This window comes from Symphalangus syndactylus, chromosome 17 (genome assembly GCF_028878055.3).
Source record: "Symphalangus syndactylus isolate Jambi chromosome 17, NHGRI_mSymSyn1-v2.1_pri, whole genome shotgun sequence".
In the NCBI taxonomy this organism is placed as follows: Eukaryota; Metazoa; Chordata; class Mammalia; order Primates; family Hylobatidae; genus Symphalangus; species Symphalangus syndactylus.
This window is the reverse complement of record NC_072439.2, coordinates 98,395,141-98,421,572: the sequence shown is the minus strand read 5'-3', so window position 1 is coordinate 98,421,572 and position 26,432 is coordinate 98,395,141. Positions and strand designations below refer to the sequence as shown.

General features: G+C 42.7%; 1 protein-coding gene and 1 long non-coding RNA gene across 2 annotated transcripts in view; one reads left to right on the top strand and one right to left on the bottom strand.

Annotated features, from left to right (window-relative positions):
- RNF168 (ring finger protein 168) overlaps window positions 1–23,195 on the top strand; it is a 37,377-nt gene extending 14,182 nt beyond the window's left edge. Inside the window, exons 2-6 of the mRNA XM_063622204.1 lie at window positions 2,445–2,521; window positions 3,541–3,720; window positions 7,811–7,932; window positions 16,973–17,054; window positions 19,541–23,195. Of these exons, the coding sequence (XP_063478274.1) occupies window positions 2,445–2,521; window positions 3,541–3,720; window positions 7,811–7,932; window positions 16,973–17,054; window positions 19,541–20,494 (1,415 nt within the window). The 3' untranslated portion in view covers window positions 20,495–23,195. The remainder of the gene's footprint in view (window positions 1–2,444; window positions 2,522–3,540; window positions 3,721–7,810; window positions 7,933–16,972; window positions 17,055–19,540) is intronic.
- On the bottom strand, window positions 3,504–20,927 carry LOC134733255 (uncharacterized). The gene is made up of 4 exons (XR_010116761.1): window positions 20,815–20,927; window positions 19,283–19,388; window positions 18,041–18,162; window positions 3,504–3,875 (listed from the first exon to the last, which is right to left on the bottom strand). It is a non-coding gene; the product is annotated as an uncharacterized lncRNA (long non-coding RNA).
- Window positions 23,196–26,432: the final 3,237 nt, after the last annotated feature.

Genomic DNA, 26,432 nt, shown 5'->3' with positions numbered 1-26,432 from the left:
CTCTGCAGTTTCCCTGAAAAAAGTCTCGGATACCTCCAGGGTTTCGTAGATTCTGCTTTAAGACTTGCTGATCTAGATCTCAGTTTAAGCCAGCTGAATATCCTTCTACTTTTTAAGCAGCCTTACATATGTCTCTCCTGTATATACCATTGTATTGTCTTGAATAGATCCTCCTAAGTGACTAAAATAAATGAGAATTCAGCATACTGCATCCCTAACTGTTTTGGAGTTACATCACTGTTTTTTAGTGTCTCTTGCAGATTTTTCAAACTGCTGGCCTGCATGCCGTAGGAATCCTGTGTGCATATTTTTTGTGACCCATCCAATGCCGATATTTAAGTTGGAAGATTTCATATTAACATCTGGATTGCTGGATTTTCTTTTCTTTTTTTTCTTTTTACTTGGATAAATTTATGAGGGGTAAGGGTAATTTTGTTACATGTATAGATTGCATAGTGGCGAAGTCAGGGCTTTTTAGGGTATCTACTACCCAAATAATGTACATTGTACCCATTAAGTCATCTCACCATCCACCCCTGCCACCTCTGGATTTTCTTGAGAAAGCAAAAATATGGCACGGACAGGCCTGAGATTCCTGATAGTCGTAGTCAGCTGGAGTTGAGTAGCAGCTGCCCCTTGAAACAGGCAGATGCGTTCTCTTTTTTGGGTGTTCCCTTTTTACACTTTATAAAACAGTGTCTTGTTTTATAGAATAAAATTCTCATCAGATTTGCTGAGGATACGTACACGCATTTAGGTTATTTTCTGACCCGGAATTATCTTTCAACTCCAGGGTGACGATTTTTTCTCTTTGTATAGCTTACTGTTTCTCTAGTCCTGCAGATGTATTTCAAATGTCTGACGATCCTTGGATTAGCTTTTAGGTTTGAGAATGAGGCCTGGGACAAAAGCTCTGCGTACACGGAAGGGTATTGGTGATGGGCAGACACTGAGTTCAAGCTGATGGAAACTTGGCCTTTGTGCCTTGCCATCCCTAACTGCCCGATTGCAGAGGACTTTGCTCTGGGCCACCACCTCTTACGTTAGCTGCTCTGGCTCTCTCTAGATCTGTTTCTTTAAAGAAATATGCGTGTGTGCACCTGCACCCATATCCAGGGAGAAATGCCGGTAAGTCGAGGATTCTGATTTAACGGCTTATAAATCTCGAGTTCTGTTTTCGGTCTCACAGTTACTCACTCTGGACTCTATGAGCCTCTCTCTAGGCAAATAGGAGGCAGATTCCCTTCTAATTTTACCTCAGCTGTAGTCTTCCCTTCCAAGGATTTCTTTTCCTTCATTTCTGCTGTATCAGTTATCTCTATTTCATTGCCTTCCCATTTTCTAGAAATTCATTAAAAATTTTTCAACTAGGGCCGGGCACGGTGGCTCACGCCTGTAGTCCCAGCACTTTGGGAGGCTGAGGTGAGCAGATTGCCTGACTTTAGGACTTTGAAACCAGCCTGGCCAACATGGCGAAAACCAGTCTCTATTAAAAATACAAAAATTAGCTGGGCATGGTGGGGCACGCCTGTAATCCCAGCTACTCAGGACACTGAGGCACAATAATTGTTTGAACCCGGGAGGCAGAGGTTGCAGTGAGCTGAGATTGTACCACTGCACTCCAGCCTTGGGTGACAGAGCAAGACTGTCTCAAAAAAAAAAAAAAAAAAAAAATTTTTTTTTAGTTGGTTAACCTCCTCTGCTAATCTCTGCTGTTGTAGGATTACAGTTTTTAAAAATTCCTTTACTGTTATTTTAATGGAAGTTTAGAGGAAGGGTTAAGTATATGCATTCATATGCCATTTCAAACCCAAAACCCTAAATCTCTGCTGTTTTAGGATTACAGTTTTTAAAAATTCCTTTACTGTTATTTTAATGGAAGTTTAGAGGAAGGGTTAAGTATATGCATTCATATGCCATTTCAAACCCAAAACCCTAAACCTCTGGCCTTACAAAATGGAATTCCAGGCTGGGCACAGTGGCTCACGCCTGTAATCGCAGCACTTTGGGAGGCCAAGGCAGGTGGATCACTTGAGGTCAGGAGTTCGAGACCAGCCTGGCCAACATGGTGAAACCCTGACTCTACCAAAAATGTAAAAAATTAGCCGGGTGTGGTGGCGTATGCCTGTAATCCCAGCTGCTCAGGAGAAGGCTGAGGCAGGAGAATCACTTGAACCTGAGAGATGGAGGTTGCAGTGAGCTGAGACTGTGCTACTGCACTCCAGCCTGGGCAGCGGAGCAAGGCTCTGTCTCAAAAAATAAATAAAATAAATAAATCTAAAATAAATTTTAAAAATGGAATTCCAAAAGGAGATATTGCTGTATTTGTTAATAGTTGTATATTTTAATTTTTCATTTTAATATTAGTAAGTTTTAATGGAAGACCAAAGTTACCATAAAATTGTGTTGCCTATAATGTTATTTTCTTTTTTGATATGAAATAGCTGATGACTATCAGCCAGTTCGTCTGTTAAGTAAACCTGGGGAATTGAGAAGAGAATATGAAGAGGAAATAAGCAAGGTAGGTGCTAAATAGTTATTATTTTTTGGAATATTTCTCTGCTGTGTTTTTAGTTTCAGATTTTAATTTATTGTGCTTATATAGCTAGTATATCGTGAAATATGGATAATTTTTTTTTTTTTTTTTGAGACGAAGTCTCGCTCTGTCGTCCAGGCTGGAGTGGTGCGATCTCGGCTCACTGCAAGCTCTGCCTTCCGGTTTCACACCATTCTCCTGCCTCACCGTCCCGAGTAGCTGGGACTACAGGCGCCCGCCACCACGCCCGGCTAATTTTTTTGTATTTTTAGTAGAGACGGGGTTCCACCGTGTTAGCCAGGCTGATCTCCATCTCCTGACCTCGTGATCCGCGCGCCTCAGCCTCCCAAAGTGCTGGGATTACAGGCGTGAGCCACTGCGCCCGGCCAAAATACGGATAATTTTAATGTACTTTATAAGGGCTTTGTTTTTTGCTATAATTTACTTCTACATAATTAATGCTGTTATGTGATAGTGTTCCCTAAGCATTTGCCTATGAAGAAAATTTTTTAATTCTTTTTCGTAATTTAATCCATACCAGGATATTTTTTTATTTCCCTCAAGTTTTGAGCTTAAAGAAGAAGGGTGGTAGATTATGGGTTTAGATGAGGAAAGGTTAAAGGGCTAACTGTGAAGTTCCTAAATAGGAAAAGTACCTGAAAAGCAGTGTTTATAGTGAAGCATTATGTTTTCATTACATATGAAGTTATATAAATAGAGATTTTTCTCTTCTTTTGTTAGTCTTCAAAATTTTCTGTGTAATTTTCACTTGTAATACATCTCAGGCTGAGTGTGGAGGCTCACACCTATAATTTCAGTGCTTTGGGAGGCTGAGATGGGACAGCTATCTTTCAGGAATCTACTTCTCCAGATTTGTACTTCATTTGAGATCACTTAAATTTCTGCCAATTTGTTCTTTTTCTACTTTTCTATTATTGTTATGAAATATTGCAAGTATACCAAAACGTTCAGAGAAGGATTGCTCTTTATTAATCACTTTTAAGGTGGAGGCAGAGCGACGGGCCAGCGAGGAAGAAGAAAACAAAGCCAGTGAAGAATACATACAGAGGTTATTGGCAGAGGAGGAAGAAGAGGAAAAAAGACAGGCAGAAAAAAGGCGAAGAGCGATGGAAGAACAACTGAAAAGTGATGAGGAGCTGGCAAGAAAGCTAAGCATTGATATTGTAAGTTCTAGGAGGGAACGTTGAGGTACGGTCATCCTTGGTATCCGCTGCAGAACCCGCTCATGGGAGGAGTCAGCTCCTTGTATTTGCAGGTTCTGCATCTCACAAATACGGTCTTTTCCACCCCAGGCTGGTTGGATTTGAGTGTTTGGAACCTGCTGATACAGAAAGCTAACTATTAACATACCTATTGCTTTGACTGTGGTTTTCAAAGAACAGAAGAGACGGCGTTGCCATAATTAGAAGCTATTGATGACATTTTTGCTTTACTTAAAGTAAAATTGTTTTGCATATTGTTACATATTTGCTCTAATCCAGGTTTTTGGGGTTTTTTGTTTTTTGAGACAGGTCTTACTCTCATGCAGGTTGGAGTGCAGTGGCACAATCACAACTCACTGCAGCCTCGACCACCGGGCTCCAGTGATCCTTCCAACCTCCCGAGTAGCTGGGACTACAGGCTGGCACTACCATGCCTGGCTAATTTTTTGTGGAGACAGGGCTTTGCCATGTTTCCTGAACTGGTGTCTAGCTCCTGGGCTCAAGCCATCCACCTGCCTCGGCGTCCCAAAGTGCTGGGTTTGTGGCGTGAGCCACCGCAGGTTGTTTAACAACTTTTTTATATGTAGGAAAGCTATTCAGTGAAGAATGAAAGCTTCCTTTTTCCTTCTTCCACCTCCACTCCCATTCCTTTTCCATTTATATCAGTCTCTTTCCCCAAAGGTAACCACTATTAACAGTTTCTTACAACTTTTTTCTTGCCAGGGTGCAATGGCTCAGGCCTGTAATCCCAGTACATTGGGAAGCTGAGGCGAGAGAATCACTTGAGCCCAGGAGTTCAAGACCAGCCTGGGCAACAAAGTGAGACCCTGTTTCTTCAGAAAAATTAAATGAGCCGAGTGTGGTGGTGCATGCCTGTAGCTCCACCTACTGGGAGGGGCTGAGGCAGGAGGATCCCTTGAGCCCAAGAGTTTGAGGTTACAGTGAGCTGATCTCGCCACTGCACTTCAACCTGGAAGACCGTCTCCAAAAAAAAATGTTTTTTTTCGTTGTTCACCTGAAAAGGATTATATAAAGCAATCACACTGTTTTGCTGCTTGCATTTTTTCCACTTGATACATCTTAGAGATTTTTCATATTACTACATGTAGTCAGTCTAATTCTTGTAGAATAATATTCCATTTTATGGATGTAAATCACATTTTGAAAGTAAAGCACATTAAATTTTTAGATAATGTATTAAACTTAGATGTTCAGGCCGGGCGCGGTGGCTCAAGCCTGTAATCCCAGCACTTTGGGAGGCCGAGGCGGGCGGATCACGAGGTCAGGAGATCGAGACCATCCTGGCTAACACAGTGAAACCCCATCTCTACTAAAAATACAAAAAATTAGCCGGACGTGTTGGCGGGCGCCTGTAGTCCCAGCTACTTGGGAGGCTGAGGCAGGAGAATGGCATGAACCCGGGAGGCGGAGCTTGCAGTGAGCCGAGATCGCGCCATTGCACTCCCGCCTGGGAGACAGAGCAAGACTCCGTCTCAAAAAAAAAAAAAAAAAAAAAAAGATGTTCTGCTTCCTGTAGTTAAATTGCTGCCTGTAAGAAAATGAACTAAATGGTGTGTGATAAAACATACTTTAAGATCAGAGGGTACTATGGAGCCCAGTGGTTTGAACGAGCCTGTCAGAGTAACCTGGGAATGCTGTTGAAGTACAAACTCTCATATTTACTCCAAATCTATTAAGTCAGAGTCTCTAGGGATGGGACCTAGGGAATACGATCTTCAGAGGCATCTAGGGAAGTGTGAAACATTCTCCTCAGCTTTCAAACAACAAATATCTTAACATACACTTACCATTGAATTATGGGAAATACAATAGAATAAAATTATATATATATACACACACTTAGCAAAATGAGTATACTCAGAATTGGGAATTTTTTTTGAAAGGCCTACCATTCATAATAATGTACCCAAATTTTGGGTTATATGCCCCTTTGTATGTGTGTTTTTTGAGTAGAATCGTTTTAGAAAGATACACAATCAGGAAACTAAATGAAAGTCATTGACCAATAGAATAATAAATGGAATAGGGAAGAAGTATATCTAGTTTTCCCATGGTATTATAAGAGTAGATTTATTGATACTGTAGAATAATTTTTTTAACTTACTTTTTTTGAGACAAGAGTCTCACTCTGTCACCCAGGCTGGAGTGCAGTGGTGCAACCTCAGCTCCTGGTTCAAGCGATGCTCCTGCCTCAGCCTCCAGATAGTATCTGGGATTACAGGTGCCACCACCACACCCTGTTAATTTTTGTAGTTTTAGTGGAGGCAGGGTTTCTCCGTGTTGGCCAGGCTGGTCTTGAACTCTTGACCTCATGTGATCCACCCACCTCGACCTCCCAAAGTGCTGGGATTACAGGCATGAACCACCATGCCCAGCCGAGAATAATTTTCTATTTATTTATGAAAGTTTGGTGGTTTAAGACCAAATATTCCCCATCACCATATATGAACTTTTCCATTAGGGTAGTAAGAAACTTACGAGACTGGTACGGCAAGTAAATATTTGATGATTTTTATTAATATGCCCTTAAAGTCCAGAACTAAAATATTGTTACATAAAACTCTTCTTTAGGGTATATCCATAGCTCTTTGAATATGTCCATATAGATAAAAGTAATTATATAAAAGTATTTATTAGAAAAATCAACAGGCTGGGTGCAGTGGCTCAGACCTATAATCCCAACACTTTGGAAGGCTGAGGTGGGAGAATCACTTGATTCCAATAGTTGGAGACCAGCCTGGGCAACATAGTGAGACCTCATCTCTACAAAGCATTTAAAAAAAAGTAGCTGGGCATGGTGGCACATGCCTGTGTCCTAGCTACTCGAGAAGCTAAGATGGGAGGATTGCCTGAGCCCAGGAGGTTGAGGCTACAGTGAGCTATGATCACTCCACTGAAATCCAGCCTGGATGACAGAGCAAGACTCTGTCTCAAAATAAAACAAAAACAACCCACCTAGCCAAGCATGGTGACTCATGCCTGTAGTCCTAGCTATTTGGGAGGTGAAGGTGGGAGGATCACGTGAACCTGGGAGGTCAAGGTTGCAAGGAGCCATGATTGCTACACTGCACTCCAGCCTTGGCAACAGAGTGAGACCCTGTCTTAAAAAAAAAAAGAAAAAAGGCCGGGTGCGGTGGCTCACGCCTGTAATCCCAGCACTTTGGGAGGCTGAGGCGGGCAGAACACAAGGTCAGGAGATCGAGACCATCCTGACTAACACGGTGAAACCCCATCTCTACTAAAAAAAAAAAATACAAAAAATTAGCCGGACGTGATGGCGGGCACCTGTAGTCCCAGCTACTCGGAGAGGCTGAGGCAGGAGAATGGCATGAACCCAGGGGGCGGAGCTTGCAGTGAGCCCAGATTGCGCCACTGCACTCCAGCCTGGGCGACAGAGCGAGACTCTGTCTCAAAAAAAAAAAAGGAAGAAAAGAAAAATCAACAGGAATTATCAGCTGATGAGGTTATTATTATGCCTTATTTTGTGCTTGATGATGTACAGTAAAAATGTAATTAATTTAGACCAACTTAGGCTGGGCGCAGTGGCTCAAGCCTGTAATCCCAGCACTTTGGGAGGCCGAGGCGGGTGGATCACAAGGTCAGGAGATCGAGACCATCCTGGCTAATACGGTGAAACCCCGTCTCTACTAAAAAAAAAAATACAAAAAATTAGCTGGGTGCGGTGGCAGGTGCCTGTAGTCCCAGCTACTCGGGAGGCTGAGGCAGGAGAATGGCGTGAACCCGGGAGGCAGAGCTTGCAGTGAGCCGAGATCGTGCCACTGCCCTCCAGCCTGGGGGAGAGAGCAAGACTCCGTCTCAAAAAAAAAAAAAAAAAAATTTAGACCAACTTAGATGAACATAGTTTATTCTGATTTTTGCGTGGTCAATATTCTTCGAGGGATATATAGAATTTAAATGTAACTATAATTTGTGAAAAATGCTGTGGATTTCTGAATTAGTCAAATTCATAGCTTATTTTATCATAAAGTTCTCTCTCATAATGTCTGTTATGCTTTTTCTATTGCTGAAGAACAATTTCTGTGAGGGAAGTATCTCGGCTTCTCCCTTGAATTCCAGAAAATCTGATCCAGTTACACTCAAGTCTGAAAAGAAAAGTAAGAACAAACAAACAAACACTGGAGATATTCAGAAGTAAGTGAACGTGACTATGAATTATTTGTTGACCTCCTACTGTATGCCAGCGTTTTCTGTTCATATAGGCTACTGATTCTCAAAGTTTGGTCCATGAACTTTGTATGAAAATAGTCTGAGGCTGAGGTAGAATGGAAAGGAGAGAGCTACTCACACAGCTTCCTCTTGGCTTCTCACTCAGCCACTTAACTGTGGCGGATTCATACTTTTATCTTACTGCCTCAGGATTTCCCGTTTTCTCAAAGTAAAGCATTGGATTCCTTTTTCTCTTGGTTTAAATTCAGATGAAAAAAACGGGTCCCAGATAGGCTTATCTTCATTGAAAGGGTTTACAATTTGTCATCATATTTCTTCTATATTACACAAAACACATGAGCCAGGTAGACAAAGGTGGCGTGATTGAGTTTCACCGCAACACCCCTCCAGGGTCAGGTACTAGGTGGAGTTGGTGGCTTTATGCAAACATCAGCTTTCCCATGGTAATTCATAGTTGGAAAAGTTTAAAAACCACAATCTAGACTTGAAAAATACATAAGGACTTCTGGTTCAACTGAGGAAATATGTGCAGGTCACTCACCTCCTTCAAGATTTGTTGGAATTTTGGATTTGAGGTGAGAGGAAGCTTAGGAGAAGAGAATGTTAAATGAAGGAGGTACTATTAAAAAAAAAAAAAAGATGTGACAATATCAGTGTCGCCAGTACTCATAATGTGCAAAGTAAAAATGAAGAGAAAATCACTAAAATGCAGAAGTATTTCATATTGATACAATATTCTGCTTAAGGCTGTAACTCATGAATCTTTATATATCTAAATGTATACCTTGAAATACATAAAAATAAAAAATTACCAGAAATACAAGAAAAAACTAAGGATTTAAAAGCAAAAATTGAGAAACTGACGGATTAAAGTTGTAACAATATTAAAAACAGATAAAAGTCTGTTTTCTAGAATATATGAAAACTTATAACTCAACAACAGAAGACAATTAAAAACTGGACAAAGGGACTTGAGTAGACATTTTTCCCATGATGTACAAATGGCCAATAAGTACACGAAAATGTGTTTAACATCATTAGTTATTAGGGAAATGGATATCAAAACCACAGTGAGAGATAGCATTTCATACCCATTAGGATGGCTATAATCCACAAAAAGGGAAAATAATGTGTTGACAAAGTTGTGGAGAAATTGGAATCCTTGCGCATTGCTTGGTAGGAATGTAAAGTGGTATTGTGGCTGCAGAAAACAGTTGGTGATTCCTCGAAAAGTTAAACAGAGTTAGCATATGACCCAGCAATTCCACTCCAAGGTATGTACCCAAAAGAATTGAAAGCAGGCATTCAAACAAATACTTGTACATGAATATTTGTGTCAACATTATTCAAATAGCCAAAAGGTAGAAACAACCCAAATGTCCATTAACGAATGGGTAAACAAAATGTGGCATTCCATTTTATGTGAATTACACCTCAATTCAAAAGTTTAAAAATGAATAACAGGATTATATGGTTTTAAAATTAAGAAAAATTTCTAAACAACTTGTTGATTAAAGAGTAAATTTTTTTGGAAATACAGAACTGAAAATATGCATGAAAGCTGGTATGTGGCTAAAGTGGTATTTAGAAGGCTTTACATGCCATATCAGAAAAGAAGAAAGGGCAGCCAGGTGTTGTGGCACGTACCTGTAATCCCAGCTACGTGGGAGGCTGAGGCAGGAGGATTGCTTAAGCCCAGGGAGTTTGAGTTTGGGACCAGCTTGGACAGCATAGCAAGATCCTGTCTCTAAACAAAAAAAAAAAGCCAAGGACAGTGGCTCATGCCTATAAACCCAGCACTTTGGGAGGCTGAGGTCTGAGGTGGGAGGATTGCCGGAGGCCAGGAGGAGTTCAAGACCAGCCTGGGCAACATAGTAAGACCCTGTCTCTACACAAAATAAAAAAATTAGCCAAACGCAGTGGCACATGCCTGTAACCCCAGCTACTTAGGAGGCTGAGGTGGGAGAATTGCTTGAGCCCAGGAGATCGAAGCTGCAGTGAGCTATGATCATGTCTCAAAAAAGAAAAAAAGAAAACAGCAGCTGAAAGCGTATTGAAAAAGGCAATTCCAGGAATACATTGCTGGTTTAATGGTAGAAAATGAATCAATGCAAGTTATTCCATTAGCTGTATAAATATGAAATACACGAGATGATAATTCTTAACAAAGTGGTAACAGAAGGAAACTTTCTTAACCTATTGAAGGATATCTACCAAAATCTTACATCACATATCATACTTAATAGTGGAACATCGAAATTATTTCCTTCTTTTTTTTGAGACAGAATCTTTCTTGCTCTGTCAACCAGGCTAGAGCGCGGCGGTGCGATCATGGCCCACTGCAACCCAAACTCCTGGGTACAAGTGATCCTCCAGCCTGGGCCTCCCAAAGTGCCTGGATGACAGGAGTGAGCCACCACGCCCAGCCATTGCCCTTTTAAGGTCAGGAAAACACAAGGGTGGCCTGCTATTCTCCACCTGTGTTCAGACTCATGCTGGAGATTTTAGTCTGCACAGTAACACAATAAAGGGAGATAAAACATATGAGCCTGGAAAGGAAGGAAAAAGCAGCTATCATTCTTCAGAGGTGGTCTAATTATCTATGTAGAAAACCCAAAAAGTCAGAGGTACATTTTTAGAATGAAGAGTTTAGCAAGGTTGCCAGATATAAAATCTGTGCAAAAAGTCAGATGTAAAATGTAACTTTAAAAATACTCTGTTGAGGCCGGGCACAGTGGCTCACCCTTGTAATCCCAGCACTTTGGGAGGCCAAGGTGGGCAGATCACGAGGTCAGGAGATTGAGACCATCCTGGCTAACATGGTGAAAGCCCGTCTCTACTAAAAATACAAAAAAAATTAGCTGGGCGTGGTGGCGGGCACCTGTAGTCCCAGCTACCCAGGAGGCTGAGGCAGGAGAATGGCGTGAACCCAGGAGGTGGAGCTTGCAGTGAGCCAAGATTGCACCACTGCACTCCAGCCTGGGTGACAGCCGTCTCAAAAAAAAAAAACAAACAAAAAAAAACTCTGTCAATAGTAGTATCAGAAAATAAAAGTACTTAGAAATAAATGTATTAAAATCTGAGCCAAGTATGGTGGCTCATGCCTATAATCCCAGCACTTCGGGAGACTGAGGCAAGAGGATTGCTTGAGCCCGGGAGTTCAAGACGAGCCTGGGCCGCACAGGGAGGCCCTATCTCTTTTTTTTTTTTTTTTTTTTTGAGACAGAGTCTTGCTCTGTCACCCAGGCTGGAGTGCAGTGGCGCAATCTCGGCTCACTGCAAGCTCCCCGCCTCCCGGGTTCACGCCATTCTCCTGCCTCAGCCTCTCCGAGTAGCTGGGACTACAGGCGCCCGCCACCACGCCCGGCTAATTTGTTGTATTTTTAGTAGAGACGGGGTTTCACTGTGGTCTCAATCTCCTGACCTCGTGATCCGCCCGCCTCGGCCTCCCAAAGTGCTGGGATTACACGCGTGAGCCACCGCGCCCGGCCGAGACCCTATCTCTTAAAAAAAAAGTTTAAAAATTAACCAGGCATGAAGACACACACCTGTAGTCCCAGCTACTCAGGTGGCTGAGGCAGGAAGATCACTTGAGCCTGGGAGGTTGTGGTGGCAGTGAGCTATGATTTTACAACTGCACTCCAGCCTGGGCAACAGACAAGACCATGTCTCAGAAAAATAAAAATCTGTAAGACCCGTGGAGAAAATTGTATTATATTAAATATACAATATTCATGGGTTAGAAGATGCCTAATACTACAAAATGGTCAGATCTCCTCAGACTGATCTGTAGAGTCAGTGCCATTCGAGTCAGAATTCCAACTTTTCAAATTTTTTTTTTGAGACAGAGTCTCTCTCAGAATCACACAATACTAATCAATAAAGTGTTTAGAGATGCAAAAGTGTGGTAAATCTGTTTTAAAAAGTAAGATATAAGAAACTCACGATAGTGTGAGGTGGGAGATGACGAGGCCTCACGGGAGACTTTAAAACCAATCATTTCTCTTCAACCAAGTAATAAGCATATGGGCTTTCATGGTAATATAAATTTTTAAACTTTTTAGAAGAACAACACTTTTTTTGTTTTGTTTTGTTTTTAATGGACCACAGAGCAGCAAACACATATTTTAAAGTGCACCAGTCTTCAGCACCATAAGACAGGGTAAAAAAGAAAAAGTAAAAAATTTAAATTTAAAAAGACGGTGCACCAATCCTAAGTACACTTTCTGGTGAATTTTTGTGTGTGTATAAACCACCCTCCAGATGAAGACAGGGAATATTTACAAAGGTTTGCTCGTGCCCTTTCCCTTTCCAGTCAGTGTCCCCCTCCCCGTAACCGTGCTGTACTGTGATTCTTACATGTATTGTATGACTGTTCTCTCATAAACTATTTGTTTTCACGAGGCAGAATTGGAAAGATCTTAAGACATTAGTGAAAAAAGCAAATCACAGGTCGGGCGCAGTAGCTCACACATGTAATCCTAGCACTTTGGGAGGCAGGCGGATCACTTGAGGTCAGGAGTTCAAAAGCAGCCTGGCCAACATGGTGAAACCCCGTCTCTACTAAAAATACAAAAAAATTAGCCGGGCCCCTGTAATCCCGCTACTGGGGAGGCTGAGCCAGGAGAATTGCTTGAACCTGGGAGGCGGAGGTTGCAGTGAGCCGAGATCACACCACTGCACTCCAGCCTGGGCGACACTCCGTCCCAAAAAAAAAAAGCATGAGGCTGGGTGTGTTGGCTCATACCTGCAATCCCACCACTTTGGGAGGCCAAGGCAGGTGGATCACTTGAGCCTAGGAGTTTGAGACCAGCCTGGGCAACATGCAGAAACTCTGTCTCTACAAAAAATAACAAAAATTAGCTGGGCATGGTGTGCCTGTGGTCTCAGATGTTTGGAAGGATGAGATGGCAGGATCACTTGAGCCTGGGAGGTCAAGGCTGCAGTGAGCTATGATGGTGCTACTGCACTTCAGCCTTGGTGACAGAGCGAGACCCTGCCTTGAAAAAATAATGAAGCCAGGCATGGTGGCTCACACCTGTAATCCCAGCACTTTGGGAGGTCGAGGCGGGTGGATCACCTGAGGTCAGGAGTTCAAGACTAGCCTGGCCAACATGGCGAAACCCCAGCTCTACTAAAAATACAAAAATTAGCCAGGTGTGGTGGCGAGCACCTGTAATCCCAGCTACTCAGGAGGCTGAGGCAGAGAGAATTGCTTAAAACTCAGGAGGTGGAGGTTGCAGTGAGTTGAGATTGCGCCACTGCACTCCAGCCTGGGCGACAGAGCGAGACTCCGTCTCAAAAAAAAAAAATAAAAAATAAAAATAATGGCCAGGCGCGGTGGCTCACACCTGTAATCCTAACACTTTGGGAAGCCGAGGTGGGCGGATCACCTGAGGTCAGGAGTTCAAGACCAGCCTGGCTATCCTGTCTCTACCAAAAATACAATACTCCTGAGGTCAGGCGTTTGAGATCAGCCTGTCTCTACCAAAAATACAAAAATTCGCTGGGCATGGTAGTGCATGCCTATAATCCCAGCTACGCGGGAGGCTGAGGCAGGAGAGTTGCTTAAACCCAGGAGGCGGAGGTTGCAGTGAGCAGAGATCGTGCCATCGTACTTCAGCCTGGGCGACAGAGCGAGACTCTGTCTCCCAAAAAATAAAAAAAAAAAACAAAATAAATCAAAAAGAGTGTATTTCATAGAAATCATATTTTTAAAAAGTTGATTACATATGTTAAAAGGAAAACCTTAGACAAATTAACAGTTTAATTGAGCAAAGGACAATTCACAAATTGGGCAGCCTCTCGAGCCAGAGTAGGCTTAGAGACCAGTGGAGCCACATGTTGGAAGAAGATTCACGGACAGAAAAGGGAAAGTGATGTACGGAAAGCAGAAATGAGGTGCAGAAACAGCCCGAGTGGTTACAGTTTGGCATTTGCCTTCTTTGAACATGATTTGAACAGCTGGCTCCCTTTGGCCAAAACTTGGTGACTGGCACAAGAGTAGTTTACAGGCTGTTTACACCTCCATTTAGGCTGTAGTTCACTATATACAGAGAAATCTTTGGGCTGAACTTAAAATATGTAAGGAGGCAGCTTTAGGCTAAACTTAATTTAAAACATAAAAGGAAGCAAATGGGAATGGATCCCAAAAATTCAGACTCAAGGAAAAAAGAAAAAAAAAAGTTCTTAAAACATGGGAAGGGAAAGGGTTGATGACATATATTTTCTATATTTCTGTTTTGTTTAAGAGACGGGGTCTCACTGTCACCCAGACCGTAGTGGCAAGAAAATAGCTCTCTGCAGCCTCAAACTCTTGGGCTCAAGCGATCCTCCCACCTCAGCCTCTGGAGTAGCTGGGACAATAGGCACACACCATTATGTCCAGCTAATTTTTCTTTGTAATATTTTGTAGAGATGGGTCTTGCTGTGTTGTCCAGTTTTCGGACTCCTGGCCTCAAACGATCCTCCCACCTCAGCCTCCCAAAGTGTTGGAATTACAGGCATGAACCACCACGGCCAGTTCCGCTTACTTTTTAGAATGAGCATCTATTCATACATTACTTGGTTATTATAAATAAGGAATATCCAAGAGAGTTAATGAATCTTCAGTGATTCTGTTGGATAAGTAATAGCATTTTGTTCTCTGCTTATGAACGTCAAAACAACTATTACAACCATTATACTTTGGTACGTATACTTGGTAACTAGTGGTCCAGCATCGGCATTGGCAGAAAGAATTCTTCAGCCTAAAGAAACTAAATGAGACTAAGCTTCTTTTCAACTGAAAATTTGGTTCTTGTTCTTCAAAGTTTACAGAGTAAATATATATATTGATATAACTAAGTATATGGGTTAGGTACTCTTGTTTGCCCATAAGGAATATTCATTGGTTCTTTATATGAGATCTTTGTTTAGATTTGATTGTTCCATATGCTACTTGTTGGTGCTTTTGACACAGTGTAACTTATGGATTTGTGTATTATTTATAGTCACTTTTTTTTTCTTTAATTCTAAAAACAATAGCTAGCTGCTCTTTGAAAATCACCCAAAGTTACCACCAATTGGAGACAACCAACATTTTGGGAAATTTCTGCCGTGTAAACATAGTTATGTGCGTGTTTAGATATTTTACAATTTTTAAACTATACCTACCATCTTGTAGCCTGCCTTTTCTATTCTCCCTTCTTTTATAACATTTTCCATTCTATTAAAACCGTAATGTTTTCAGTGGCAAACAGCCTATTATATTGAAGATTCTTAGAAATGTAAAGATATGACCAGGCGTGGTGGCTCATGCCTGTAATCCCGGCACTTTGGGAGGCCGAGGTGGGCGGATCACCTGAGGTCAAGAGATTGAGACCATCCAGACCAACATGGTGAAACCCCATCTCTATTAAAAATACAAAAATTAGCAGGGCGTGGTGGCGTGTGCCTGTAGTCCCAGCTACTCAGGAGGCTGAGTCAGGAGAATTGCTTGAACCCGGGAGGCGGAGCTCGCAGTGAGCCGAGATCATGTCACAGCACTCCAGCCTGGCGACAGAGCGAGACTCTGTCTCAAAAAAAGAAAAAAAAGAAATGTAAAGATAACGTGTTTCTAAGAAGAGTTGAGGGCCAGGCACGGTGGCTCACGCATGTTATCCCAGCACTTTGGGAGGCCGAGGCGGGCGGATCACCTGAGGTCAGGACTTCGAGACCAGCCTGGCCAACATGGTGAAACCTCGTCTCTACTAAAAATACAAAAATTAGCTGGGCATGGTGGCACACGCCTGTAATCCCAACTACTCAGGAGGCTGAGGCAGGAGAGAATCACTTGAACCCGGGAAGCAGAGGTTGCAGTGAGCTGAGATTGCACCACTGCACTCCAGCTTGGGTGACAGAGCAAGACTCCGTCTCAGAAAAAAAAAAAAAAAAAAGTATATATGATAACGTCTCTATACCAGAATAGTAAGGAATTTAATCGTGGACTTTTTCCCAATAGTAGAGATTTAAAATATAGTGAACAGCCAACATTTCCAGCATAAAGAAGAAACTAACATATCCTTTCTCCTGGTTTAAAGCATCATTTTCATTACTTTTGGGAAGACTGTAGAGTCTTGCATTGTTTTGATGCTATCTGCTTAAGCTTTTTTCTTTTTTTTTTTTTTTTTTTTTTGAGACGGAGCCTCGCTCTGTCGCCCAGGCTGGAGTGCAGTGGCACAATCTCGGCTCACTGCAAGCTCTGCCTCCCGGGTTTACGCCATTCTCCTGCCTCAGCCTCTCCGAGTAGCTGGGACTACAGGCGCCCGCCACCACACCCGGCTAATTTTTTTTTTTTTTTTGTATTTTTAGTAGAGACGGGGTTTCACCGTGTTAGCCGGGGTGGTCTCGATCTCCTGACCTCGTGATCCGCCCGCCTCGGCCTCCCAAAGTGCTGGGATTACAAGCGTGAGCCACCGCGCTCAGCCTAAGCTTTTTTCAAGAATTAAGAAATATTTACGCCGGGCGCAGTGGCTCACAGCTGTAATCCCAGCTGAGGCGGGTGGATCACCGGAGAGTCAGAAGTTTGAGACCAGCCTGACCAACGTGGTGAAACCCTGTCTCTACTAGAAATACAAAAAATACACCCGCTTGGTGGCGGGTGCCTGTAATCCCAGCTACTCAGGAGGCTGAAGCAGGAAAATCGCTTAAACTCAGGAGGCAGAGGTTGCAGTGAGCTGAGATCGCGCCATTGCATTCCAGCCTGGGCGACAGAGGGAGACTCTGTCTCAAAAAAAAAAAGAAAGAAAAGAAATATTTAGATTTGACTTTTACTTCCTCTTCTGTTTTTCACTAAAATATCAATACTCAACCATTTAAGTTTTGTCCTGGAATTGACCAAAATATCTGAAGCATGGAAATGAAATACTCTGATAAATCAGCCAAGCAGCAACCCAGACAACCTTCGGTATAAATAGCTTTATTATGTTGGGTACCTACCATCTGTCTTTGAAAGCATTCAAACTTCGGTAAACTTTTCTTTCAGGTATTTGACACCTAAATCTCAGTTTGGGTCAGCCTCACACTCTGAAGCTGTACAAGAAGTCAGGAGAAACTCCCTATCTAAGGTATGTTGATACTAAAGATGTTCTGAGTTTTGCTAGTTTATTAATGCTATAGATTAGTGCTATCCATAGTTTTCTACCTTTTAACAAAAGCCACTATAGTTAATCAAACACCCTTTCTGAGTCCTCTTAGGCTCACCTAGAGAAAAAGCACTTTTTCTCTAAAGGAAACTACAATTTTTAAAATAAACATACTATAAAAAGCAAATCTACCTTAAAAAGCAAAGTTTTTCTCTAAAAGAAAACCGCCTTTGTGGTTAGTACGGTGTGTGTCACACCTTCTCAGCTCTGCTGGTGTAGTGTGAAAGCATCTATAGATAATATGTAAACACATCAGCTTGAATGCATTCCAGTAAAACTTTGTTTACAAAAACAGGCAGGAGGCTGGATTTGGTCCATGAACCATAGATTACTGATCCTTGACCTACGTAATCCAAACTCACAAAACTGAATAGGTTATACCTGGCACCAGCTTCACTTAAAATATTACAAGATAGAGCCGGATGCGGTGGCTTATGCATGTAATCCCAGCACTTTGGGAGACTGAGGCAGGCGGATCATCGGAGGTCGGGAGTTCAAGACCAGCTTGGTCAACATGGAGAAACCCCATCTCTACTAAAAATATAAAATTAGCCAGGCGTGGTGGTGCATGCCTGTAATCCCAGCTATTCAGGAGGCTGAGGCAGGATAATTACTTGAACCTGGGAGGTGGAGGTTGCGGTGAGCTGAGATCGTGCCATTGCACTCCAACCTGGGCAACAAGAGTGAAACTCCGTTTCAAAAAAAAAAAAAAAAAAACACAAACAAAAAAAAAACCAGAATATTACAAGATGGGAGGCCAAGCACGGTGGCTCATGCCTGTAATCCCAGCACATTGGGAGGCTGAGGCAGGTGGAAAGTTGGGAGTTCGAGACCAGCTTGGCCAATGTGGTGAAACCCTATCTCCACTAAAAATACCAAAACAAAGATTAGCCAGGTGTGGCACATACCTGTAGTCCCTGCTACTCAGGAGGCTGAGGCAGGAGTATTGCTTGAACCCGGAAGGCGGAGGTTGCAGTGAGCTGAGATTGTGCCATTGCACTCCAGCCTGGGTGACAGAGTGAGACTCCACCTCAAAAAAAAAAAAAAAAAAATTGCAAGATGAGAAAAAGTGTGCTAGTAACGCAGCATCAGGCGTGTATGTTCAGCAGGGGTCCTCAGCAGCAGAGCTCCAAGGTGATAGCCTGGAAAAAGGCCACACAAGTGAGTGTATTAACTACTTTGAGGCCGCATGCCCTGTAGGGGTCAATTATTTCTTGTAACAAACAGTGGGTGTAGCTTCCAGGGGTCTTGGTGAGAAATACACCCAGTCAGGTTACTTATAGAAGTAACTTACAGAAGTTCCAAGCTTTGTCTTCCGAACACCAGGTGTTCTTTTTGTTTGTTTATTTTTTTGAGAGAGAATCCGTCGTCCAGGCTGGAGTACAGAGGATGCTCGGTGCATCCTCAGCTTCCCTGGTAGCTGGAACTACAGGCTTATACCCCCATGCCCGGCTAATTTTTGTATTTTGTTAATTTTTGTATTTTTAGTAGAGATGGGGTTTCATTATGTTGGCCAGGCTGGTCTCAAACTTCTGACCTCAGGTGAGCTGCCCGCCTCAGCCTCCCGAAGTGCTGTGATTACAGGCATGAGCCACCGTGCCCGGCCATGTTACAGATATCTTTAAATATCATTTATACTCATCTCTACATTGATATTAGACTGCAGTTGTGCCTTGTGGCAAAACAGAGAGTGGGTGTACTACATCAGGGATGACACAGATAATTAGATATTATGAGTTATTAGACTGGCTGGTAGATCTTATTATTTAGTGTATTATAGATGCACATTATTACATCACATTTTTTTGAACCTTTTAATGATTGTGTTTACAATATAAATTGTTCCTTTTGTAAAGCTACTATATATCTTAATTTTTTAGTTAAAAACATTATTCTCAGAAGTGGTCTGTAAGCTTCACCTAAATGCCAAAAGGAGGGTCCACGGTACAAAAAAGGGTTAAAAACCCCTATGCTGGCAGACCTTTGTAAGGTGAAAGGAGGTCAGGTCCTGATACCAGCTATTGGCCATATTTGGAATCTAGTCTGTGGGTTTTAATCTGTAGGTTTTCATGGGAGTGAAAATGAAGTAATAGCTTAATCTAAATTTGCCCATGAAATAAAAATACTATTAAGAATAAATATACACCTACTTGGGAGGCTGGGGCAGGAGAATCACTTGAACCTGGGAGGTGAAGGTTGCAGTGAGCTGAGGCCGCGCCACTGCACTCCAGCCTGGGCGACAGAGCAAGACTCTGTCTGGAAAAAAAAGAAAAGAAAGAAAGAAATATACCTTATTAGTAATAATAATGTATAGTGACAGTTCAGCTGTAGTATCATTGTAATTAGACTTACATCTTATGATTTGATATTTTCCCCTGGTTCACTCAGTCTTTTTCTGTTTTCTACAGGACATTGACAGTAGTGATAGGAAAAGCCCAACAGGGCAAGACACGGAAATAGAAGATATGCCGACACTTTCTCCACAGATACCCCTTGGAATTGGAGAACAAGGTGCAGATTCTTCAATAGAGTCCCCTATGCCATGGTTATGTGCCTGTGGTGCCGAATGGTGCCATGAAGGAAACGTCAAAACAAGACCAAGCAATCATGAGAAAGAGTTGTGTGTCTTAAGTCACGAGCGACCTGAAACCAGAGTTCCCTACTCGAAAGAAACTGCAGTTACGCCTTGTGGCAGAACAGAAAGTGGGTGCGCCCCCACATCAGGGGTGACACAGACAAATGGAAACAACACAGGTGAGACAGAAAATGAAGAGTCGTGCCTACTGATCAGTAAGGATATTTCCGAAAGAAAGAACCAAGAATCTTCCTTTGAAGCAGTCAAGGATCCATGCTTTTCTGCAAAAAGAAGAAAAATGTCCCCCGAATCTTCCCCAGATCAAGAGGAAACAGAAATAAACTTTACCCAAAAACTGATAGATTTGGAGCATCTGCTGTTTGAGAGACATAAACAAGAAGAACAGGACCGGTTATTGGCATTACAGCTTCAGAAGGAGGTGGATAAAGGGCAAATGGTGCCCAACCGGCAAAAAGGATCCCCAGGTGAGTATCACTTACGCGCTGCGTCCTCCCCTCCAGACAAAGTGCTACATGGACAGAGGAAGAATCCCAAAGATGGGAAATTCAAAAGGCAAACCCATACAGAGCATCCAATGCCAGAGAGAGGCTCAAGGGATGAAAACAGGCAACTGTCTTTAAAGATGCAGTTGAAGCAGTCAGTTAAGAGAAGAAAGACACCAAATTCTCCTAGAGATTGCTGTAAGGTATCCGAAAGTGCCCACTCCCTGCAGCCTAGCGCCTCACAGAAAAGTGTTTTCCAGATGTTTCGGAGATGCACACAGTAATGCCTGGTAAAGGGAGCGCTTTGTGATCTAGTAAAGCTGGATTGTGAAGCTCTTTCCTATCATGGAATCTTCATGCACATGTGATTCATGCTGCTGTCTAGGCACACTCATTGTCCTTAATAAAGGTCTGTGTGATTGTAAGGACTGCACAGACACATGAGCTTCTGCACAGCTCAGCGGTAAGCAGGGGTCCCCTGTTAATAACAGATGTGTATTAAGCTTTACAATTCTTATAGATATCTTAAGCTTTGGCCAACTCCAGGAAATCTTCAAGTGCCATTGTCTTTCCAAAAAATGCATGTTTTATGGCCTTTGCTTACCTTTTTGTCCTGACTGGTAATCAAAGCAAGATTATACTATTCTGAGTGATTAAGGAACCCATACAGGGTTTAAAATCCATTTTCTTGCTATTGTCCGATGTTTACAGAGTACTCAAAAGGTTTTCCTAAAGTAATCTAATTTCCATCTCCAATTTAATTCAATTTTCAGCATTGTAGCATTTCCTTTGGTGTTTGTTTTTTTTAGACGGAGTTTCAAAATTTGGATTCATATTCATATGTGGGAAATCCCAGTTTTTTTGTTTGTTTGTTTGTTTTGTTTTGTTTTGTTTTTTGAGACAGAGTCTTGCTCTGTCACCCAGGCTGGAGTGCAATGGTGCCATCTCAGCTCACTGCAACCTCTGCCTCCTGAGTTCAAGCGATTCTCCTGCCTCAGCCTCCCGAGTAGCTGGGATCACAGGCATGTGCCACTACACCCAGCTAATTTTTTTTTTTTTTTTTGTATTTTTAGTAGAGATGGGATTTCACCATGTTGGCCAGGCTGGTCTTGAACTCCTGACCTCAGGTGATCCACCTGCTTCGGCCTCCCAGAGTGCTGGGATTGTAGGCGTGAGCCACCAGGCCCGGCCCGTTTCCTTTGTTTTAAAGTGGATTCAAATCAGTGTTAAATCAGAAAATCAGGGTTTTCTAGGAAACTGGTAATTAGTTGCCAGAAAGGAAACTGGACTATGCAGTAGAAATTAAGAGCTGGGATGAGGCTGGATGGGGTGACTGACAGTCTGGATCACTGAAACTGATTGGGTCATCAGAAACTGGTCCAGATGAGGCTGGATGGGGTGACTGACAGTCCGGATCACTGAAACTGATTGGGTCATCAGAAACTGGTCCAGATGAGGCTGGATGGGGTGACTGACAGTCTGGGTCATTGAAACTGATTGGATCGTCAGAAACGTCCAGATGAGGCTGGATGGGGTGACTGACAGTCTGGATCGTTGAAACTGATTGGATCGTCAGAAACTGCTCCAGATGAGGCTGGATGGGGTGACTGACAGTCTGGATCACTGAAACTGATTGGGTCATCAGAAACCGATCCAGATGAGGCTGGATGGGGTGACTGACAGTCTGGATCATTGAAACTGATTGGGTGGTCAGAAACTGGTCCAGATGAGGCTGGATGGGGTGACTGACAGTCTGGATCACTGAAACTGATTGGGTCGTCAGAAACTGGTCCAGATGAGGCTGGATGGGGTGACTGACAGTCCGGATCATTGAAACTGGTCCACCATGACACAGCAGGGGCAGTTTGGCAGAGCATCCTCTTCCCTTGTCCTTCGTGAAAGAACACAGGAAACATTTGGGTTTTATAGCTTTTCACACCCTACTATCAGGCATCAAAATCAAAATTAGTTACTAAATTGGGTGAATTTTTGAAAACCTGCATTTCTATTCATCTGCTGTTCCAGAAAAAAATGGGAATGTATTACAGGAGAGTTACCTCACAGTATCTTATGTTGTGGAACCTGAAACATAACCATGTGTTTTCTTATATGATCATTTGTGTTGATACTGCTTTTATTTGAGTTTATGAACAGAAGTAGAAAGTATGGTGCTGGGTTTTGCCTTTTCTTACTCCTGAAAGTTAAATCAGAAGACACTGATTTCATTTTGTGAAATTTAGCTCAGAGACGATTGATCATTTGTTTCATTCATGTGAACTATTGGTAAAAAATAGCTTTAGCAGCATTTCTGCTGATACCTGGTAATCTATTCTTTTAATGCGAAAATAACGACAAAATGTCCTGGAGCGAATTCGAGCTTCAATTTGCCAATATTTCTGTATGTCGTTAAGGTTTGTCCTCTGAGCTTGGTAATAGAAATTTTGTCAGTCTTTGCATACTTGATGGCATCTGTGTCAATGCTGATTGGGTAATTATAACTTCTGTGCTAATTTAAAACTTAACTTGCCCCTTAAGGTGATTGCCCTCTGAGTAATGATTGCAGTTAAATGAAGTATAGTCTGCAACTATACAATCACATTGGTTGTTAAGTAAAAATACATAAACTAACAAATTTTTCTAAGACAGGCTAAGATCAATCTTCTCATCAAATCAGTTTTTCTCTAAGAGCAATTTCACTTTAAGTTTTCGGGTGGACATTCTTGAATGCCTCAAATTAAAAGTTACCTATTTAATCTTCCTGGAATAGTCTGTGACCAAAAAGGAGGGTGTGATATATTTAGGTGTAAATATATCACATATATGGTATGATATATTTGGGATTTATATATTCAGCTAATTGTCTGTGAAGAAGTCTTCCTGACTAAAATTGGCTTCAAGGTAAACTAATTTCTCTGTTAGTATTTCTACTCTGCCTACCATGTACACCTTTTTGTTAGAAACTAATAAATGTATGAGTCGCTAGCATGTACTGGTCCTTTTTCTTCTCATTTTTGTGGAAAGGATATGCAAACGTTGAATTTCTCAAGGAGTACTAAGGCTGTGCAGAGGCTGAGAATCTGAAAAATAAAATATTAAAAATAAAAATGGATTATTATGTGTATTTTACCACAACTTAAAAATATGTAAAAATCAGCTACATAAAAATTAAAAGTTCTGCATAACAAAACTACCATCAAGGGAAATTGGAAGCTGCGGCAAACTTGGGAAGAAATAGTTCAGTTCATCACAAAGAGCTAATTTCCTTTATGTAAAGTATCCTCCAGTTCATTAAGAAAAGACCAATAACTCGGCCAGGCACGGTGGCTCACACCTGTAATCCCAGCACTTTGGGAGGCCGAGGCGGGCAGATCACCTGAGGTCAGGAGTTTGAGACCAGCCTGGCCAACATGGGGAAACCCCATCTCTACTAAAAATACAAAAATTAGCTGGGCGTGGTGGCGTGTGCCTGTAATCCCAGCTACTCGGGCTGAAGCAGAGAATTGCTTGAACCCAGGAGGCAGAAGTTGCAGTGAGCCAAGATTGCACCACTGCACTCCAGCCTGGGTGACAGAGTAAGACTCTGTCTCAAAAAAAAAAAAGGAAAAGAAAAAAAGAAAAAGCCCTCAATAGGAAAACTAGAAATACTTATGTTCCCAAGAAATATCATTCACAAGAAAGTAACTATAACTGGTTCTTAAATATTAGGTGAAAAGATGCATAATATTATGCTAATACTCATAAGTTGTTCATCCTTCAGATTAGCAAAGATAAGGGAATTTTTTGTTTTGTTTTTGTTTTAATCTTGGCAAGAGTGCGAGGAACTAGGCATTCTTATACATTGCTTGGTATGAATAGATAATTGAAAATCTCTGGAGGTAAGTTTGACTATTCTAGGAATTTCTTAAGGCTGTCTTCACATGTATGCAGAATGACATGTACGAGAAATTTTTGGCTGAGCGTGGTTGCTCACACCTGTCTCAAAAAAAAAAATATATGTAAGCCGCATATGGTGACATGTGCCTCAAAAAAAAAAAAAGGTCAGGGGGGTGGGCACGATGGCTCATGCCTTGTAATCCCAACAACTTTGGAAGGCTGAGGCAGGTGGATCACCTGAGGTCAGGAGTTTGAGACCAGCCTGGCCAACGTGGAGAAATCCCATCTCTACTAAAAATACAAAAATTAGGTGGGTGTGGTGGCGGGTGCCTGTAGTCCCAGCTATATGGGAGGCTGAGGTGCAGGATTGCTTGAGCCTGGGAGGCGGAGGTTCCAGTGAGCTGAGATTCTAAGATTGTACCACTGCACTCCAGCCCGGGTGACAGTGAGACCCTGTCTCAAAAACAAAAGAAAGGAGAAAGAAAAAGAAAAGGAAGGAAGGAGAGAGAGAAAGAAAGAAAAAAAGGAAGGAAGGAAAAAGAAAGAAAAAGGAAAATAGCATTGTGAGGAATTTTTGACTGATTTAGCTTTCGTGAACTATTTTAAAAATATTTGAAAAACAAAACTTACACTTTTCAGATTGGATTGCAGCACACTTACAATCCTGTGAACAATGGGAGAAGCCAGATAAAAATATAAAATTACTTAAAAGCATTAGTGAGCTACTGAAACAATGAGGTCCAAAGGGGCTACGATTCTGGCGAGGGGGGACCTACAAGGCAAACTGATGTTTGCAACCACTTTTTTCCCTGCTAGTCTGAGCACTTTGTAAGATAAGGCTGGGCGACGTGGCTCATGCCTTTTTTTTTTTTTTTTTTTTTGAGACGGAGTCTCGCTCTGTCGCCCAGGCTGGAGTGCAGTGGAGCAATCTCGGCTCACTGCAAGCTCCGCCTCCCGGGTTCACGCCATTCTCCTGCCTCAGCCTCTCTGAGTAGCTGGGACTACAGGCGCCCGCCACCACGCCCGGCTAATTTTTTGTATTTTTAGTAGAGACGGGGTTTCACCGTGGTCTCGATCTCCTGACCTCGTGATCCGCCCGCCTCGGCCTCCCAAAGTGCTGGGATTACAAGCGTGAGCCACCGCGCCCGGCCTGGCTCATGCCTTTAACACCAGCACTTCAGGAGGCTGAGGCAGGAGGATCACTTGAGTCCAGGAGTTAAAGACCAACCTGGGCAACACAATGAGAATCCAACTCTACAAAAAATTTAAAAATCAGCCAGGCGTGGTGGTGCGTGCCTGGAGTTCCAGCTACTTGGAAGGCTGAGGTGGGAGGATTGCTCAAGCCCAGGGGTTTGAAACCAGCTTGGGCAACATAGTGAGACCTTGTCTCTACAGAAAGAAAAGAAAAAAAAAAATTAGCTGGGCATGGTGGCTTCAGCCTGTAGTCCCAGCCACTTGGGAGGCTGAAGCAGGAGGATCACTTGAGCCTGGGAGGTCGAGGCTGCGCTTCAGCCTGGGCAACAGAGTATGAGAGTATCTCAAAAGAAAAAACCAAAAAGGAAATTGAACTATAGGATCCGTAACTTTTTTTTTTTGAGAGACAGAGTCTTACTCTGTTCCCCAGGCTGGAGTGCAGTGGTGCCATCATAGCTCACTGTGACCTCCAACTCCTGGACTCCAGCAGTCCTTCTGCCTCGGCCTCCTAAGTGGAAAGGTTGCTGGGACTACAGGAACATGCCACAACACGCTGCTAATTCAAACAATTTGTTTTAGTAGAGATGGGGGTCTCACTGTGTTGCCCAGGCTGGTCTTGAACTCCTGGCTGCAAGCAATCCTCCCGCCTCGGCCTCCCAAAGCTTTGGGATGACAGGTGTGAGCCACCACGCCTGGCATATGAGTTTGAGAATCAAGAGTCATGTCGTGCAGGAGGGAAAAAATAAAATAATTTTCTTTTTAGCTTGGTCTCTCCTTGTGTGACCTTGTGGGAACTAGTTAGCTTTCATTACCTCACTTTTAAATTTGTAATGAGGCTGGGGGTGGTGGCTCACACCTGTAATCCCAGAACACTGGGAGGCCGAGGCGGGTGGATCACCTGAGGTCAAGAGTTCGAGACCAGCCTGACCAACATGCTGAAACCCTGTCTCTACTAAAAATACAAATACTAGCTGGGTGTGGTGGTGCACGCCTGTAATCCCAGCTACTCAGGAGGCTGAGGCGTGAGAATCACTTGAACCCGGGAGGCAGAAGTTGCAAAAGCAGAGATGGCACCACTGCTCCAGCCCCGGCAACAGAGCGAGGGTTGAGTGTGTATTGTGGGGAGTTGAGTGTGTATTGTAGGGGAGTTGAGTG